At 40.5% G+C, this 19,912-nt stretch overlaps 1 protein-coding gene across 2 annotated transcripts in view; it reads right to left on the reverse strand.

The window, feature by feature from the left end:
• The window catches only part of fras1 (Fraser extracellular matrix complex subunit 1), a 233,826-nt gene that overhangs the window by 118,860 nt on the left and 95,054 nt on the right, over positions 1-19,912 (reverse strand). For both annotated transcript variants that reach the window (XM_084361068.1, XM_084361067.1), the window contains exons 12-13: positions 12,659-12,802; positions 9,653-9,799 (exon numbers count right to left, since the gene is read on the reverse strand). In XM_084361068.1, coding sequence (XP_084217194.1) covers positions 9,653-9,799; positions 12,659-12,802 — 291 coding nt within the window. The remainder of the gene's footprint in view (positions 1-9,652; positions 9,800-12,658; positions 12,803-19,912) is intronic.

Below are 19,912 nucleotides of genomic sequence, written 5' to 3' on the forward strand. Positions count from 1 at the left end.
TCGGATCCTCCAAAACTCATGGGCGCTATCATAATCAGCCTTATTGCAGATTATATTTTAAAGCAAATTAAAATCCAGTTACGGGTTACAATTTGTAAACACTTTCTTTTATTGAGATAACCAATTTAGAGAATGGTGCAGCCCGGGAAGAGATATACAGTATGTGCTCTCTACCTACCTTCTTAGTGAGACAGTTTAATTTGGGCTGTGTTTATCTCATCCACACAGATTCTGTTTTCTTTTCTCCTTTTTTATTTTGCAGCATTTTGTTGTGCACAGGCAGGAAGTTTGTCCTCACCACATCTCCACCCACTCCTCCCCATCTGGAAACCTGCTATGTATTCAACCTCAGTAACGGGCTACATACATACAAGGTGACTAAAAAAACTCTATAGAAACATGGAGATGTGTGTTATAAAATACACATGTGCTCACTTTGCATATTGCGTATTGTTCATGCCAGATGGAGTGGATACAGCGCTCATTATTGTCTGTTTTGTTGCGTTATTTGTCACATTTAGCATGTGTGCGAAATGAAATTCGCTCCATAGAATCAGCGCTTTTCACACTTTACTTTTCAATGACTCACACTGTGTTTCTTTGTTGGTCTCTCATTCATTCTCAACTTTCCTCTCCTTTTCCTTCCTCTTCACATTCAGGGTGAAAAATCACCACAGACCAGCAGCCAAATCGAGTTTTTCACAGATTTTACAGGGGGTGGATAAATCTGTCTTTACAGCATGGCATTTAAATCACTGACAGTGGGTGATTTAAAAGGACCAAACCAGTGATTTTGCATGTTTTAGCACAATAACTACAAATCACTTACACTTTATAGTACTTGGGATTACTTTTGGAAATAAGTCATCACTTTTAAAAATTCAAAAAGCCGCTGGTTTCAGCTCAACTTTGAGGGAAAAAATGCATCTTAAGATTACTAATATCATAGCGAATATACATTTCTTAAATTAGGGTCACATGCAGTATGTGCACTGTATAAATGTCTCTCTTTGCAGTACATCAAGCACCTGTGATGCCTTGGTCACACTGCACGACTTTCTGCCTTGTAATCAGGAGTCTTGCAGTCGTAGTGCTTCAGACACTACATGACTAAGCAGTGACAGCGGGTCAGACATTACAAAATCAAACACGTGACATGGGAATGATGCGGTCCAAGCAGTCCAAGTTGTGTGTGCCTTGATTTGTAGCAAGGAATCATTCGTCACTGAAACTACCTGCTCGTTTTGTGGTTCAACAAGAACGAAACGGTTATAAATGCTGAAAAGCTTGTGTATATGTAGTTTGATGGAAATTATAGGCTATTACTGTGCAAGCTCCTAACACATAGATGCATGATAAGACTGGGAGCTGCTGAGGATGACAGCAGAGGGGAGAGGAGAGGAGGGTCTGCTCTCGTTGGCCGGAGCTCGTTCTTAGCTGCCTGACCCATCTGCCACTCCACCGGATATTTAGCCTGCTAGCTGTCGCTGAGCTCCTGGATCGCGTCTTTAAACAGTTCATACATACCAACCACCGTGCACGGTAGCGTGCGCTGATCTGAATGTTATATAAGGGATTTTGTCTGTGATGGCAAGATCAGGGCTAAAATCCTGGAGTGTGAACTTAAGATAAGCTTAAGACACTCCACCTTTAAAAATGAAAAAGTCAGCAGCACTCCTGAGCTGTGATCTGAGAGATTCAAACATGAAGGGAAAGAATAACCAAACATTGGCACTGTTAAAAATATAAGTAATCTAATTTGCATTTAAAAAACCCAAAACCACCAAAAGTTCTCCGAGCAGCCCCGTTTAACTTTAGTGCAAGTCGACAAAGCTGTAACATGGTCAAAATTAAAGGAAAGCACAGCAAATGCTCCCTGTGATTGATTACCTATCTGAGGCAGGTTTCAAGTCTCTGCAAATGAATTTCCATATCGCACTGACGCGCATGCAAACTAGCAGCTGCCTGGGAGAGAAGATATCAATCTAAACTTTGATGTTGAATTCTGAAATATGAAATGCAGTAAAGTATACATGAACTGTAGTTGTTAGGCTAAAACATGGGAAAGTAAGAGAGGTCTTTGAAATTACAGTCGATTGGAAACTCGTTTGAAATAAAAGTCAATGAAGAGTAAAGTTTTTTGTTCACTTCCGTGTGAAAAGGGTTAAAGTCGAAGTTGGAACATATCCTCCTCTGTGACAGGTAGATTGACAGGTGAAATATAGTACTTACCTGGCCCACTTTCCTGTGCTCCTCAGCCCTGGCTATTTCCTTGCCATCATCTACCTGTCTATCTTCTTTCCCTCCCTCAGTTTCTGAGCTTGTGCAACTCTCTCTCTCTCTCTCTCTCTTTCTCTCTCTCTTCTTGTGGATGCTCTCTCTTCTCTGTCCCAGGCTTTTTCTTGCCTCAGCCCTCCGGCCGCTGGCTCTCTTGTCATCTCTCTTTCTCTCTGTGTGTCTGTCTCTTTCTAACAAGCCCCCTTTTTTTTCATCTCTTCACACATATGTTCAATTTTAATGTCTCTCTTTCTTGCTGTCCTCCTCTTATTCTTCTCAGTGTGCTGGAGATCCAGAGAGGCTCCAAGATACTTTCTGTCTCAAATGAGATGACACGTTGTCGGGCAGAAAATAGCTGAATACAAACTCACGTTGCATCAAATTTCATGCATTCATTCCTCATTGATCTGCTCCACCTAGTCATGACTGATTTTCCACAGCAAAATTCAAACATTCAGAAGAAACATTTGAACATTTTTTGATCAAATAATAACGACCGTCTCCTTTCAGCAAGAAATATGCAGACGATTTCAAACTATTCTTCTTGCAGATGAAGGAAAGATACAAAATAGGCATCTATAAGCGCACATACAGTACACACGAACACTCCCCCTCCAAAAATGGTTATGGCCGACAAGGGGATTACACGTCCTTTACCTTGCCCCTTGCAGGAAAGCAATTTATTTTTCTGTGCAGCCCGAAGCGCTAAGTTATCAGCAAATGTAATCCTAGCAGGCCAGTTGCCAAAAACCTCCTCTAAAGCCTTTTCTGCATAAACCAGGGGAGGTTGAGATGAATGCACAGTCACACGGTGCAGTGGATAATCTTTAATCTTCGCTCTCTGTCCTCCTGGGACGGGCGGGGGACACACGATTACTGCGCCGCTGCCGCAGTTCACAGCCGCCCGCACCTCGAGTAATAAAACGAAATGAGATGAGAGATTCAACAATTAAACTAAGCATGGAGAAAGCAGCTTTGTGAAGAGGAAAAGAGCGGGAGCTTTTCCTGAAAATCCCTAATATTGGATCAGGTTTGCATCAGAATGTTTTTCAGTTATTCTGATACCTGGTCACTGAGAGCAAAAAGCCCAAATCTAAATCTAAATTTATTTGAGGAAGCTGCGATCCAAAACCTGTAAAGAGCTAAAGAAACATGAATATAACTGCAAAGCTGCCGATCAAACCGTTCCTTTCAACTTCTAAATGCAGCACAAAAGAAGAACAAAGTTTGATCTTCCAAAGGTGAAGCTGAACTACAGAATTAACTCAGCAAACGGGAAAAAAATCTCATTGTCAACAACTTTATTCGACTGTGTCAAGGATTTTTGTTTGTTTTTTTCTTAAAAAAGAGGCTGGGAGCCAAAAAAAAACTGGGTGATACAGTCAAGCCAGTATTGATTAAATCTCCCCCGGCTTTCTCGAGATCTCACAAAGCCTTTCACAAAGTGAAACACTCAGAGCCGCGAAATTTATACATAACCAAGAACAGCTCTCAATGCCGAGATGTTTTCTAGTTCAGAGAAATGAAAAATACAATATCGTTCTCTCAAAAGCTTTTCTTGTTCTCAGGTGAAGTGCGAGTGAGAGGTCAGTGTGGAACAGCAGGGAAGCCATCATGAATAAAAAAGCTGCTAGACTTTGCCTCAAAGCCAACAGCAGTGTTTATTTTCAGAGATGTACTGAGTAAAAATAGTTCTTAGAAGAAGGTTGCCTTCATATATTCTCACAGATCATAAGAGACTTTGTGAATGAAATAAAGTGACATTTTAAAGATGCTCGACACACTCATTCAAAAGGCTGATGGTTCATACCAGGTAGTATTCTCACTGATGAATCCTTTTTCATTATAAAATGAGTTAGTAGAGAGAGTCGGTTGTTTGCAAGCTCACTTGCTGACTGTGAATGCATGTACATAAAATATTTTTGTATTCATTGCGTTTCAGGCTATCACTGTCTTTAGTTTTCATGTTGTGATTTCCTGTTTTTTTGTGAGTATATCCTCATGTGCCATGTTTTACTCCCCACTTCCTGCCTTTTTGCCTGCTTTTTGTTTTCGATTTTAAATTTTACATTTTGGACATTGGACTGTATGGACTACAGCTTTAGTTGCATTAAAGCCTGGTTTTTGTTCTGTTACCTGCCAGCCTTTTAATGTTGTGCATTTGGGTCACGTTTTGCAAAATCTTGACAAGGACATGTTTTGCGATGTCTTTATCATGCATGTTCATATCGTCATGACGATGAAAATACGATGTAAAGATCTGCACTAACCTGTACATGAAAACTTTTTTCATCAATTACAACCAAAGTTTGGTCATTTTAAAGAAAGAAGGAACGAAGCTTCTTCATCCATACCGGATGTGTTCAGGCAAAATACACAAGCACTGTAAAAATGTGCTTAAACGGTAGAAAATTGATTTAAAATATAAAAAATACACTTCTGGCAACATGTACAAGGTATCAGCTCATAAGATGGGCTTCATTCAATTGAGTGCTTTGTTGTAAACAGAGAAAAGATGCAGAGAAATGTCATCAGCTCGTCTCACTCTTCTGCACCACTCTCATGTTTTGAAAGTCAAAAGTTTGGATATAGCATTGGCTCTCCTACATATATATATATATATAAAACTCAAAAGAGGAGGAAAAGAAATAGACTGTGAAGTCAGCCACAGAAACGAGAACAACATAAAAGGCAGACTTTTATATTACTGTATAGGATACATTCACAGTCGGTCAGAGCAGCAGTCAGACTGTGAGAATTTGATCCTGAGTTTCAGACAGTCATAATTTCACACTGTCTTAATGTCTTAACTCAGTTAATTTGGGTACAAAATGATGTAATAAATGAGACATTTAATAGGCAGCAGATAACAGTTACCAGTCCTTTGTGAGACAGAAATCGCAGTCACAGTTTTTTCATAGCATAGATCTGTGTGTGTTTTTTTTCACAGCCTGTGTTTTGAAATTAGTGAGCATAACCGCTGTGTTTGAAAATTAAGAAGTGAGTGACAATGGTATGTATCAGACAGGACATATTCTAGTCAGGAGCTGTACAGTCTGAGCAACAAGCCAACTGTGTCCGTCTCACAGAGCACTCGGAGACGGGAGGAAAAAAAAGGACGGAGAACTGGTTAAAAGAGGACAGAAAGAAAGGAGAGGGGGAGAGAAGAAAGAACATCTTCTGCACAACGCCCACCATAATTATTAACAAGCTGACTTTGAATGCATGCACAAGCAGACACAGTAAAGCCTTCAGTCATGAGCTGGAGGCATTAACAAAAACCCCACAGAGACCTGAGAGGACGCTCCGGGCTGTGGGTGGTCCTGGTTCTCTGCCAAGAAACGCTACAATCCAGCGTTAATGTCTCCAGCACCTTCCAAACACCTCGCAAACTCATTACTGTTGTCAGCTCTTTTCTCCTCCTCTTCTCTTCTGTCTCTTCCCTCATTCCTTCCTTCTTTTATCTCCATAAACAAACGCTGTAATAGGAGTTCACTCAGGCTAAACCCACCCTAATAGCCTCGACCTGGGCACCTACTGATTTACAGCCACAGCCATTGCGAGTCCAACTTTCCACTTCTGCACTTTTTCTCCGTCCCCAGGAGAAACTGCTTGGAAAACACAAGCGTTTTCGCTCTTATTGCAGCAAGTTGGAGGTTAAAAGATTTGGTCAGCTGACTAGTTAGCTGAGAAACAAAAGAAGTTTGTGTTGTGAGTTTGGCTGGACAGAAGAACGTTTTTGGGGAAGTATGAAATATACACTATATCATTTTGGGGAAGAAGAGAAAGATCTCCATTGACTGATTTTGTTTGTGGCTAAACAAACTAAATACACAAATTGACCTTAAAGGACAACACAATTTCGACCTGTTTTACTTTGTTTATATGTGGCGGACCCTGACACCTTTCTAGCTTCAAACAGTGTTGTGGGACCTTATTATCCTCCGAGAACAGCTTGTTTATTCCGTTATGAAAAAATAATATTTCTGAGTTTGTATTATGACCTCATTAATATTGTTAATATTAAAATTCTGAGGTTGAATTTCTTTTACAAAACTATGTAGTGCCCCTTTCAGCCTGGATAGATGAATACATGAATGCATGGCATGAGAATTCTTGCACAGCAACTGCATCGTATCGTATTAATTTGCTTTTTACTCTGCAGCATTTGAGAATGAAGTATCTGCAGTATTAATGCAGGGTAGGTGTTGGATTAATGCATGAGAGGGGAATTCTGCAATGGATGCCGCCAGCATGGCACCAAAGCGGGACGGAGGGAGCAAAAATGTATGAAGTGGGATTTCCAGAAAGGGTTTGTACAGAAACTGTATACAGGACGTTAATGGATGGAGGCAGGATGAAACAAAGCAGGCTTTAACAAAGGCTGCTGCTATGCGTCCTATTTAAGGCCGTCCAAGGAGCCTGTGAACAGGGAGGTCTTGAATTCCAATCCTCCTGACAATATTCATTAAGGTGTGAAATTGAGCTGCAGAACTGGACTGCAATCACATTGTGGTTACTCTCTGCTCTCTCACCCACCCAACCCCTCCTCTCTCTTTCTATTTCTACCCATCATCCCCAGGAGTCACAGCAGGTCTTCCCCATTCGATGGAGGCGCTCAGCCAAACTGTTCAGAGTATATTAGCATGCCCACAGGGGTTTAGCTCACTGAGCCATGGTTTTATTTATTGGCCCAAGCTTTGGAGCGCTGGGAGACCTTTGAGGTAGATTGGTTGAGTAACAGTCAATGTAGATGGTCCTCGTTGTGCATTTATCCTGCGTTAGCATTGTGTACAGTGGGATCTAGCCTCCCTTCTTGCTTTTATCCACTGTTAGGACTGCAGAGGCTCTTGGTAGGTTATAAAACAAGAATGCACGTGTGTCTGTTCGCTATGGTTTTAAATTGTCTTTATGATGAGTTTACTTCTACTCTGGTTTGATGTTTAAAATCTTACACAACAAGAAATGTGAGTTTAAAGGAAAACCACCAAATGTATACATTATTGTGTGTTTACAGGTCTTGGGGAGTATCACTGCATATTTGAAAACGTAGTATAAAGCCTGAAAGTGTTGTGGCTCAAGAAGAAGCTGCATGTAATCTGATAAACTGCCTCCAGTGATATCACTCGATAGCTAAGTTGCATTGTGGGTAATGTAGGTGCCAAGTATTGAAAAGCGGTCCACTGATCGAGCTTTGCACTCCTTTAACGATGTTCAATAGCAGAACCAGTGATATCACATTTTTATTCCCTGTATTCTTCTTCCTTTTCAAAACCAGGTGCCTACATTACCCACAATGCAACTTGGCAAATACAACCACTTGTTTGCTTTGGAAGAGGTGTTAATTGAATGTGACCTTTGGATTTTTTAACCCTCACTTTGTTTTTGTCATTTTTAAAATATGCTAATATTAATAAGTCGTGCTTCATACACAGCTTGAGATTAACTGCCTCCACAGGGACCGAAGACATCCTGATTACATAAGTGATGGATTTGACAAAACAGTCTTGTTTTTAAAAGGAAACATTTTTTTGACTTTCTGGGTATTTTTTGTGATTGACAGGAGGCATAATGTAGACGTTCTGATATTGAAACTCACTCAGTTCCAGTTCAGTGAAATAACAATAAAACAGAAAACAAATTAAATCTTGAGCAGATTTAATTTTCTATTCCAAATCAATTTTTAAGTGCTAATTGGTTTATGTGGGCAGATACCAAGAGGGGTAACAGAGAGCTGAAGGAGAAATACTGGCAGAGATTTACGAGGAAATAAAAAAGTTATTCTTCACAGAAGTTTGAAGAACTCTCTGTAACAACTTTTAAAGACAGAAAAGCCTCACTAACATTTCCAAACAGTTCTGCCAGGGTGATTAAGTCAGAGTTCAGGAACAGCTCAGCAAACGTTGAATAAAAAGCAAGAACTCAGCTTTCTCATAGAAGAAACAAACAACCAGAACAATTTCCCAGTGGCTGAAAGGAATGACTTATTACCCTGCTCTCAAAAACACAAATTATCATGAAACAAACCTGATAAGTTTTTTCAAATTTCATGGAGCATAATGACAAACAAAATGTGTTCTTTCTGTCTTTTTTATGTGCTTGTTAACCGCAAACAATTTTCTAGTAGTTTGCAAATGTTATTTATCTTATTGTATCTTTGTTGTGAAAGACAATAAAGATGTTTCTACAATCTGCACACTACGGGAGCACATTTGGTTGCTGCTGTGCCTCCAAACACGACTTTCCTAAACTGTAAATAAATCAGAAAAACCACGATTCTGATGGAATAATACTTGGACTCCGGAGAGCACTCTCTCCTTCATCACTTTTTAAAATATTCAGCCGGAACATAAACTTAAAGTTACGCTGCACCATCCACTGGAAACAAGTCACACAGAGTTTATCACAGGCGCCTAAAACAAAGTGATGCACCAACTTTAGAGTCCCACTGTCAAAGTGCTGGTGTGTTGAACTGCAGATGCACTGTGTGCTCCGCTGCACAGAGGCTGATGGGAAACCAACTGACTGAAGCTATCAGGGATCAGATTTTGCTTAAAGAAATGTCAGAAACTAATTCTTTATAAATCTTCTGCAAAGTATGGCGTTAGAGAACAGAAACAGAGAGAATAGAAGATTTAGAGACACAAAGCAAAGAACAACAAAGAGAAAAAATGAGCAAGGGACAGTATCAAAGACAAAAGACATGAAAGAGTGAGAGGAGGTGAAACTGCAGAAACAAACTTATCCATCTGTTTTCCGACACGCTCTATGGGCCCCACAATGCAGAAGCTATGCGTAAGACAGTCCAGTCATTTTAGCTTCATGCACCACTCAGCAGCTTTCATAGAAATGAATGGGACTTTGGATCCATGGCTGTGTCCAGGTATAATTATAATCTCCTTGATCTACTGCCCGAATGTTACCTATCTAGCATCAGTGACGATGACATTAGCTAGCGCTAGCAATGTACCCACTTGAGGAGGCAGCTGATTCAAACGACTGTGGTGTTGTGACGTGAATACAATGGAAGGAGGGAGGCAGAAGGCCACATTTAGTGGGTGAATGTTATCAATAACAGCTCTAACCTTGCAAGTATCTGAATAGAGCATATTTAGATTTATGGGTCTTGAAATCTAAATGAACTGTGACAAATTACTCTCTAAAGTACTGTCTAATTGACAAGAGTCATTCTAATTAACCTAATCTCATTAATCTTAGCGCAAAGTTGGCAAAGCGTCATAAGAAATGTGAACATGGAATTTCATCTTTCCCATTCTTGCACCTTATTGGTTGAATCTGAGCCAAAACACCAGTTTGACCCCCACGATGGCATCCAGAGGGCACATTAAGTCACATGACATCGTGTGATACTCACGTTGACAGTGTGTGCTGTCGTGCTGGTAGGAACCAGGAGGACAGGAGGACAGGCACTGGCCACTATCCGCGCTCAGCAAGGGCAGCTGGGAGCCACAGGACTGACAGTCCAAGCTGCTGGAACAGGTGGCACAGGATGACTGGCAGGCTGTGGGGGAAGAGAGGGAGAGGGGGGAGAGTCTGACTGTCAGTCACTTCAAATAATCATTTTCTCTCCTTATCGGCGTTTCCTTCATGGTTACAGGACTGCCTGTCATAGCTTAGCCGGCTTGCAGTGGAAGAGTAAGAAGCAAGAGAACCTGGATGTGCAGTTTATCAGAGGTGAAGCCATTACAGTGAAACCTGTGGCTGGTTTTAAGTCTCTAGCTGCACTGGCTGGGATGTTCTTGGACTGAGGAGGGAAACTGGAAATCCCAGAGATAACCGAAAGTGAACCCAAGGCATCTTTCAACACAAATGAAATCCAAGAAAGCATAACAAAATAAAATTAAAAAACGGAAAATAAACTCAGTGTGAATCTACTAAATGCCATGTAAATATTCTCAAGGGAGAACCACAAAATTGTGACAAACATAGAAGCAAATTTCCCTCCTAGAGATTGACCCTTCTTCTCTGTAGTTACACATCATGGCAGGTCATGCTGTTTCCCACATAAGACGGCACTACATTTGTTGAATTAAGATGTCTTCTCTGTCTGCGCACATTGTTTGCTGCCTGTCTGACAACATTTTAAGCTTGCAGGGTGGCAATGACGCACACATGCTGCGTCTTCACTCTTTCTTATCTTTCTGCAACCATCACCAACCCTGTGTTTTGCGCATTAAAACATTTTGCCATTTCAAAATTGGATTATGTCTGGTTCGTCTGCACTCACGTACATAGCCTGGAGCGCTGTTAGCAACAAAACACGGATCAGGTTTTTGTTGATTTAATCATTTCACCACCCAAAAGTTATAGCGTTATCTGAGACCTGAATAATATATGATAAAGTTCTCAGACTAATGTGGTAAAACAAAGAGCAGCAAATTTTGCAGATTAAATTTTGTTTTAATAAAAGTAATGTACCTGCTGAGACGATCTACTGTACATAACATAGAGATACAAAGAATGTACTGTTTCATCCAAATATCCTGATTAAACACCCTCCTCATGCTCTTGCAGATCTTTCACTTTGGCAGCTACGGTCTGCGTTTGGTGCAATGTAATGCACTTACAGACATCTCCATAAAATAATAATTCAACCAGTGAATATATGACAGGAGAGAAAATGCAAGGAAGAGACTTAAGATGGTCTTTAATAAGAAATCTCAAGATTACTAAATAACAAGCAACTAAATCACCTTAAAAACTGCCCGCCATTCACTCAGAGAGAGAGAGACGGAGAGAGGAGAGGAAGCGGAGATGTGAAGACGGAGGAGAAGATTGTGATCAAGATGGTGATAATGACGATGCAGAGAAAGACAAGAACAGATAAGAAAAAAGATGTCGGAAGGAGAGAGAGATGTCAGGAAAGATGAGAAGAAGTGTGAGGGAAAAGAAGGAGAAGGAAAAAGGCTGGGAGAGACGATCTTATCAGCGATGTTAGTTCAGGCTTGCAGCTTTATTTTCACTCACCCACATGCACTTAGTGGAAAAAATGTAGATATTACACTGTGTGGGATTGAGCATGTTCTCGGCCACTGGTGCTCTTATTGGTTTCTTATTGCAGCAGTCGAACAGGAATCACAGTTTAATATCCGAGTTCAATGCAGTGCTCGTAAAAATAGCAGCAAAATGACACAAATGCACAAGTCTGAACATGTATATTCAATTAAAACGAAACACCAAAATTGATCAAATAAATCCTAAATCATAAAATCACATAATGTTTGCAAAATCTTCCAACATAAACATAGTTTTTGTCATGTGGATTAAGCCGAGTCTGAACACACATACACATACATAGACGGACTCGTCCATAGAGTAAAAAACTGCTTTTTCAGCTGTTATTGTAATTTTTTTAGAATTAAAAAAAAACTGCTGAAGGAGGTGAGGTGTGCTGCTTCCATCTTGGTCAAAACACCTCACTGAAAGACATCTTTAATCTCAGTGAGGCACTTTCCTGGTTGAGTAGAGCTCTTATAACAAAGGCTACATCTACACAGAGTCCACGCATTCGATGCCTGAGCACCTCTCCTTATCTTTCTAAAGTACAAATGTGGAAAACACACAAGTGTGGAAAGTCAAGAGTTGGCTACTGTAGCATTAGAAGCTAGGTGTCAAAGTTAATACCTTTATCTCTGCCTGATAGCTTTACGGCGTCAGGGCTTTTGGTGTTTGCAGCTTCATGAATATCTGTGGGCAGTAATTGTCTGGATCACCGGGAGAAGAGGTCAATGGCATGGTAGGAATTCAATGCCGTAAAAATGGTAAGAAGATTACAGCTGTCGCGGGTCAACGCTCGGTCAAGGTGGTGTGACCGCAAACACGCACGCGTGATAAAAGGATTGGGAAGAGACGATACATACAAACTCAGTACAGAAACAGGCACACAGGCGCACACTTACACACAGGGAATAAATCCAGATGGAGACACTGTTGCAGTCCTAAATTTTAATGCACGTCTGCAGCGGTGCTGCTGCACGTTGACTTTCCTCGTAAATGTGGAGCCAAAGGTTGAGTCTGTTTTCAACAGCTGATGCGTAAAAGTTAGCGTTAATTAAGCTCCTCTTTTTGATGTTCAATAAATAATTCTCTGCAAGGATCGATGCAGCTTAAATTCAGAATGCGGTTGAAACTTAATACCCCTCAGAAAGTACAGATCCGCTATATGTGGTATTTAGGTGAGAGACACCAACCTGATTGTGGTGTGCGGACCACAAGGAGCCTCTGTAAGGTAATCTCTGCACAAATGTCTTGTCGAGTTATCTGCAAAAGCCATTGTCTGTGGTGTAAATGTGAAATAACTGCGCGGCTAAGCACAGTGTTGAGTGGCTATCCTGATGTATATATTAAGAGAGAGTCATACCTGCACAGACTCGTCCTTCGGCATAGTACCCAGCTGGACAGACGGACAGACAGCGGCCAAGATGGAGGAAGGCCTTTGGGTCTCTGCAGCTCTCACAATGGTCAGGAGTCCCCGAACAGGACAGGCAGTCTGCATGGCACTGGACTGGAAAACACATCAAGTTTGATGTAAATTAGTTTGGATTAAGTTGTAAAATTCAGTAAAATGTGTTTGCATCTACGGTGTAAATATGGACAGTGGATGATAAAGTATTTAAAATATTACACATGGCTACAAACACAAACATGCACACAGACACACACACACACACACGCACACACACACATAATTTCTGACATTTTTAATTTCACGCTAATTTTATTCCACCTTGTACATCTGGACAAACGCTGTTGGTGGACGACTTGAAGTCACTCTCACTCACTCAGTGACACACTGATTCTGACATTTAATTTTATGCAAATTCTGAACAGATTTGGCTCCGCAATGAAACTCAGTTAGCGGAGGCAGACAGATTTAACATTGCAAAGCCACACAAACACACACACACACACACACACACACACACACACACACACACATACATCATTTAATTTCCTCACGAATTCCATCCAGTACATTTGGCTCCACAGTCAGACTGTGTTAGTGGTGTCGGAGAAAAATTTTGTTTGTAAAACGTGTCCTACTGGGAGTTTTTGAGCACATCCACACTTTTCTTCTGTCAGCCAACATCTCACTTTGTGCTGAAGGGTACTAAAGTGCTTTCCCTGCCCACACTGGTTCCAAGTTGGTCCAACATTTTACCGAGAACAACTAAAGCCTGATATTTTTAATGTGTCCATCAACTGCACTTAAAAGTAAGTCGTTATTCACTGATTAATCCAACATGTACAAATATCCTCATTACCTGCTCTAAACCATGTGTTACTGAATCTACAAAGCTCCTTAATGCTGATTATATGATTGTTGGCTGGGGACAGCTGCATTTTATAGTAATCATTACTTCACTTACTGACAAAATCATGCTTCCTAATGCTTCTAAACAAGGACTGTTTTGATTATTCACTCCCACCAGGAAGGATAGCTGTAAATCAGTGATTCAAAGGTCTGCAACCAAGTACGTTACATTTACACTGAAGTCAATATCAGTTGATGCCTGACACACGTGTCTAAGTAAAAGTAGAAAAAAAGGGCACACATAACCTGAATCAATCACACCTGAAGAGGTTTTGAAGTGTCTCTGGACAATATAGCAAGAAAATATGTGATTGACTACAAAAGCTCACTGTTACAGCTGTCACAATGAAAGAAGAGAAGGTGGACCCGAATGCAGGAGTCGGCAGGCAGGATGTGCAATGGATGAAAATGTATCTGGAGTTTAACTGCATGAAGTTTTCCACGACTATCCGTAACCACATCCGGGCACTTGTGGCCTAAAAGCCTTATTCACTCTGGGTTTGTTAATGTTATTGTTTTTATTTTTCAACTAAAGGAGTTTTAAAATGTAAACAGTCCATTTTCCTCTCATTTACTTTTAAGAGAAGCAGCTGAAATTCATCCTTAAATACAGTCAACGTCTGATCAAGTTCGAGGAAAAACATCACAATGCACCAAAGTCTGTGATATCCTCAAGGTTACTTTGAAAATTACCTGGCTTTTCAAAATCTTAAAAAGGCATTTCATTTTTTTAAATGTCACTCCAGAATTGCTCACAACTCAAAAACCCTGTCAGCATCTGAAATTACAGAATCGAAGGAGGACAGCAATAACACTTCCACGTATCCGGATTGCAGGACAAGTGAATGAGGGCTGTCGCTTGTCAAACAATATGCACAGCTGCTTGCACTTGATTGCACTGTGATTGCTGCATCCATTATGGGAACGTATTGAGTAAATAAAGTTCTCACCACTTGTGAAAATGCGACTGAGGAAGCTGATTAATGTGATGACTGCAGAGCAGGGCAGCGAGGGTAGGAAGGAAGGACAATAGGACACAAAATAAAAAGAGACGACTTGTAGGAGGAAAGGGGAAGATGGAAAAAAGATAGAAATAAAAAAGAGTTGAAGAGCACAGAAAAGATGGAGGTGACACTACAACTTTAATGGCAAATAAGACTGTCAGTAAACCAGAACATACTGCTCTTAGTATCTCCATCTCTTTTTTCTCACTCTACCACCTCACGTTATCCCTCTTCTTCCTCCCCTACAGCTTCATTTTCTCTCTCTTGCATTCATATTCTTTCCATCTGCCACCAACTTTCACTTTTTTCTTCACTATTCATCCCACCATACCCTTGTTTTTTTCTCAAACAGAAAGGGTGGGAGAGGAAAACTGCAAAAATAAGAGAGCAGAAAGCAGAGTGAGAAAAGTGGGAGATTAAGATACTTTGCACTGTATGTTCTGGCCCACTGACAGCGTGATTCGCTAATATGAATATCAGTCAAGTGTTTATCTCTCTATTCAGCTGTGTCCAATGCTTCAGCTAGCGGTAATGTACAAATCTCTCGCATATATTATGTGATCTGCTTCCTTCATGCACTCATCCTGCATCTATCTGAAATCTGCCTGCAAACACTTCAGTCCCAAAAACAAATGAGTACATTTTAAAACAGAACTCCACCTGACTAGTTACAAGATCATTCCTTGTTTGCTTTGACAGCTGCGAGTGAACCGGGATTGGAGTTTTTCTTTTCCCTCTTGAGAATAAAGCCACATAGCAGCACAAGTTCAGGTGATATCACACGCTTTGATACAAGCTGTTGTTTACTGGCGGCTGCCTTGACGCTCACACACTGTACTTTAATTTCCTTGCTAGCGGAGCGAGTCAGAGTCCCTGAAGCACAAAATTAAAAACTGCAGCTGTGATTAACAGCAGAAATGCGTGAAAACAACTGATCCTGAGGTGTGGATCCAGGCACAATTAACTGCACAGCACCACCTGATTAAGACAAACGCCTGAAGAGAAACTTCTGGAGGTGCTGATGTGTCAGCATCACGCAGTGATGTCGCTATTTTGTCACTCAGCATTGTTAGGAAGGTAAAAAATAAATAAAATCACCTGCCAATTCGACTGTTAGCACAAGCTTGACCTCCAAGTGAGACTGGCTACCCGCCACAGTAGCTTGGAGAATAAGCCAATTTACCATCCACAGCCAGCATTTACCAGTATTTGGCTGGTGATTCATGGTAATTTCACACCCTGATTCCCACTAAAAAGGCACTGCGCCATTCAGCAACTCAGCCATGCAGTCTGCTGCCAAATTTTCAATCATGAGGCTTTTTATTTGAGACAATAAAACCCCAAATAGGATCAAATTAATCCATTTAATTCAGCCAAACTTTGTTGATTAAAAATGTTGAAATAATGGTGAGGGGACTGAGTTACTTAATTGTGTGCCGGGCTAAAAATAGCATGTGTTTGATATGGTTACAGCTGCACACATTTTAGGATATCTGGGCCTGTATTTTCAAACAAGTCAGAATCCCACTGGAAGGTAAACTAAAAACAGTCCTAAGAGGGCTATAAGGACGTAAGAGGCGTTGCTTGGTTGCTATCCCTGGTTAACAGTGGGACAAGTGGAATAACTGAGGAAACGTTACACTGCAGAAGAAAAATAACTCGGCTGATGGAACAGACAAAGAAGGCAAAGAGGGAGAGTGATAGAAACCAAAGCAAAACAAGAGTGAATGGACGGGTATTTACTCAGTGGAGGGGGCTGGTGCTGTGTCAAAGTCTGCTCTCCCGCTATGTGTTTCCCCCTTACCAACGGGACTCAGAGAAAGTTTAAAAACACAGAGTCTTTCTACCATAGGCCCATCAGTCGGTCACAAAACCTGGCTACTTGTTTTTTGCTTTGTAGGCTAGCGGTAGCCATGTTGCTAACACTAGCTTTGTGCCAGTGGGGCCAACAGTAATACCACAGGGAAATGCTGGGAGGGGGGAAAGTTGAACAGCTGTCTATTTCAGCTTTACGTATGTCTGAGTTACATATTCAATGTCAGTTATTCACATCACTTAACAATATAATAGAAATGTGTGCAACTGTTATTCCATGATTTTATTCAGTGTTGGGGAAATCCATATGCCACATTTCCACATTATCTCAGGAGCTGTAAGAGTTGACTGTCGGTAGTGTCAGACACATATAACAATCACAGTCACAAAGCTGCTTTTTCCTGTTAAAAAAAAAGCATTAGGTTGTGGAGTCTTCGGAGGAGGAGTAGTGGATGCCGCAGAGGTTCAGTCATTGAAAAAATATTCTGTTTTGTCTAAACATAATCTTCTGATAGGTTAGGATGCCCCTGGAGTCATTTCCTAAATTATGAAAGTTGATTAAATCTAAATGTACGCCCAAACATGCATCACTGTAAGAATATTTTAACCAGTGAGGAGTGATTTTAAATTCGGAGATGCTTGATAGATAAATACCCTGATCTACTGGTATATTGGTATATATATTGAAACAAAATAGATCAAAATAGTCATTCAGGTCAAAACCTGGCAGATGTGAACCTTGTGTACAGGGAGAAGGCTTGCATCTACAGCCTTTCCCATAAGACCTGAATGCAGCACGACTCCTGGTTTAAGTCCTCTGGTGTTAACTGTCCAATAAGAGGAGAGGTTGCTGACCTCAGACAGCCATGATTAATAGACTGAGAGGAAGATTTACAGGTCGAGTCGGAGAAGAAAAAGAGGAAAAGAGAGCATGTTTTTTTCCCTTTATCTATCTTTAGTTGCAAACTAACTACACGACCAAGTAGAGACACTAATGCATGGTTAACACATGAAAAACACGTCTGTTTCTCGTAACAGTGTGTAATTGTAAAGTGAGATGGGTAAATCATGGTTAAATCATCTTGTGCAGACATGCATAAATGCATTATGGTGCATTAAACTGCACACAGATATACATTAACATATCTGTGCTCAGGGATGTGATGACAGGTGCAACTGCGTTATAATGTGAGTGCAAATATAGAAGGCACACAAACACATTTGAATTATTCACTCGGGTACACATGACAACACACAGCATTAACCCCAGTATAACATGCACCAATTAACACCTTCACAGATACAGTACTGCGCAGGATGTATAGAGACACAGTGTGAGACATTTTTCTCTCCATACACTACAATGTCTACAGTGTGTGGTGCATAAAGAGATATACTGTAGAGAGAGGACAGGTGGCCGAGAAAGATAGAAAAAGGCCTAAAAAATGGATGACGTGAACACCGCTGCAAAAAGTTTGCGAGATGATTCTTAAATGTGTTTTAAGCAGACGGAAAGATAAAATAAAAAGAGTAATTGATAAGCGTCCGAGGCATTTTAGCTTTCGGTTCTCAGAAATAATTTATTTTCCAAGATGAATAAGTCTGAGTGAAAGGCTCTTTATTTCTTTCTGCATCTTCACTCAGTACTGTTCATTAGGATCCCATCAGCTAACACTTCAGGCACTGCTTACATTTCTCTGGGCTCAAGGAAAAAGTCAAGATTAAAAAACATGACTGTAGACAGTTTAATCTACTGACTGAACCCCCTCTAATGGGTCACAAAATAAATCTGAGAGATGATTGATATGGGAGGAAAAAAGAGAAAACAAAATGCTGTTTCTTGAAATAATGGATAATTTGACACTCATTTAAATGAAAGTGAATGGGAAGTCTAGAGGGAAAATGTCTCTGTGGTAGAACTGTATTTAGTTGAAAACCACTAGTCTGCTCTTGAACAATGTATGTGTAACATGTTACAACAAAAGAGTAATCTGACGTGTTACGCCCAACGCTGGCACTGACACCAGATACAGCATTAAAAATGTTGATAGTGACCTTTTAATATTACAGGAGATGAGGAACATGAGCCGACTGTGTTGAAGGTTGCCTACCAGACCCTCACTTTTTGCTGCACCTCATAAACACGACTGCAAGTGTATGAATGTGGGCAGTGCAGGATGTGAGGTGCACCGAACTCACATTGCTGGTTTGTAGTCCTTGTGAACGACACAAACATCTTTGCTATTGGTACTGGCTGGGAATGTGCCAGTCAAAGTTCACCAATGTCGAATGCCAAGCCAAGCTGGGAATTTGCTTCGCCACTGGATGTAAATGTTTGATTTTCCCCTTCGCTTGCATAGATTGGAAGTGAACGGGAGGTGAAAATTCACCACTGTTGATTTTGCAGATGTGTGACCGTGCACTAACATTGTCAACAATGCCGTAAAGCTGCCACGCCATTAGTAAACCTACACGTCAACGTAATTCATGGAGACCAAGTTGCTGAATGAGTTGTGAATTAAGTGACTGGAACAGCAAAGCCACTGTTAAGCTGGTTGACATCATTAATAACCACTGTGGTGTTGATCTGTTGAATTAAACATTAAACATATTCTTCAAGTGGAAATCTCTCTACTAATTAGACTGTGTATTTAGTTTTTCGACATTTTAATGCGCTGAAGCCGAGAAATGCTCTATACAGTAAAACCTTAGAGAGCAAGGGGACGACTGAGGGAGACAGGACACGTACAGACAAGCTTTATGTGAATAAAGCAACTTTAATCCAGTCCAACCTCATAAAACTACAGAAGTCTCAAACGCTGTGTTTGCATGGCGCAATTAAAAAATGTCTCCCCTGCCCAGTTGTAATTATTCATTCATGCAGCCAAACTTAATTATAAATCTTCATAAATGTTAACCGTGTGGTCCCTTTGTTTAATTGACTGCTGGGTTTTTATCTACATGAGAAAATAACCTGAGTTTGTTAATTTATAATTGCTGTATTGGCCGTTTTAGTCGGTAAGACAAATGGATCAGCTTTTGGAGTGTTATGACGTGACTGTGTGGTTGAAAGAGGGAAATTAGCATAAAGCCATGAGTTTGATATCGTTTTTAATTTGTGGTATTTTCTGGTTTTAAGAAAAGGGGAAGGATCATTTTACAAAATCCCTGGTTGGATTTTTTTATATTCTCCAATTGGGATTTGGGTCAGCATTATGCTTACACCATATAATAGGAAACGCTTTTCCCTTTTTTGCACTCATTAGTTGTTAAATAGGTCTATATTCTGCCATGGAAAATTGGCCAACAAAGTGAAGGTCATTTTTCATTTTATATAACTTCAAGGCTCCAGGGAGGCGAGGAGCAGCACTTTGTTCAGAAAGTTTAACTATTATACCATTCTGCTCGTTTACAACTGCACAGGAAAAATCTCGACTTCAAATAACGCCTTCTTTGTTTGAAAAATAGAGAGAAAATACAC

This window comes from Pagrus pagrus (assembly GCF_965226575.1).
Source record: "Pagrus pagrus genome assembly, chromosome: 8".
Taxonomy (NCBI): domain Eukaryota; kingdom Metazoa; phylum Chordata; class Actinopteri; order Spariformes; family Sparidae; genus Pagrus; species Pagrus pagrus.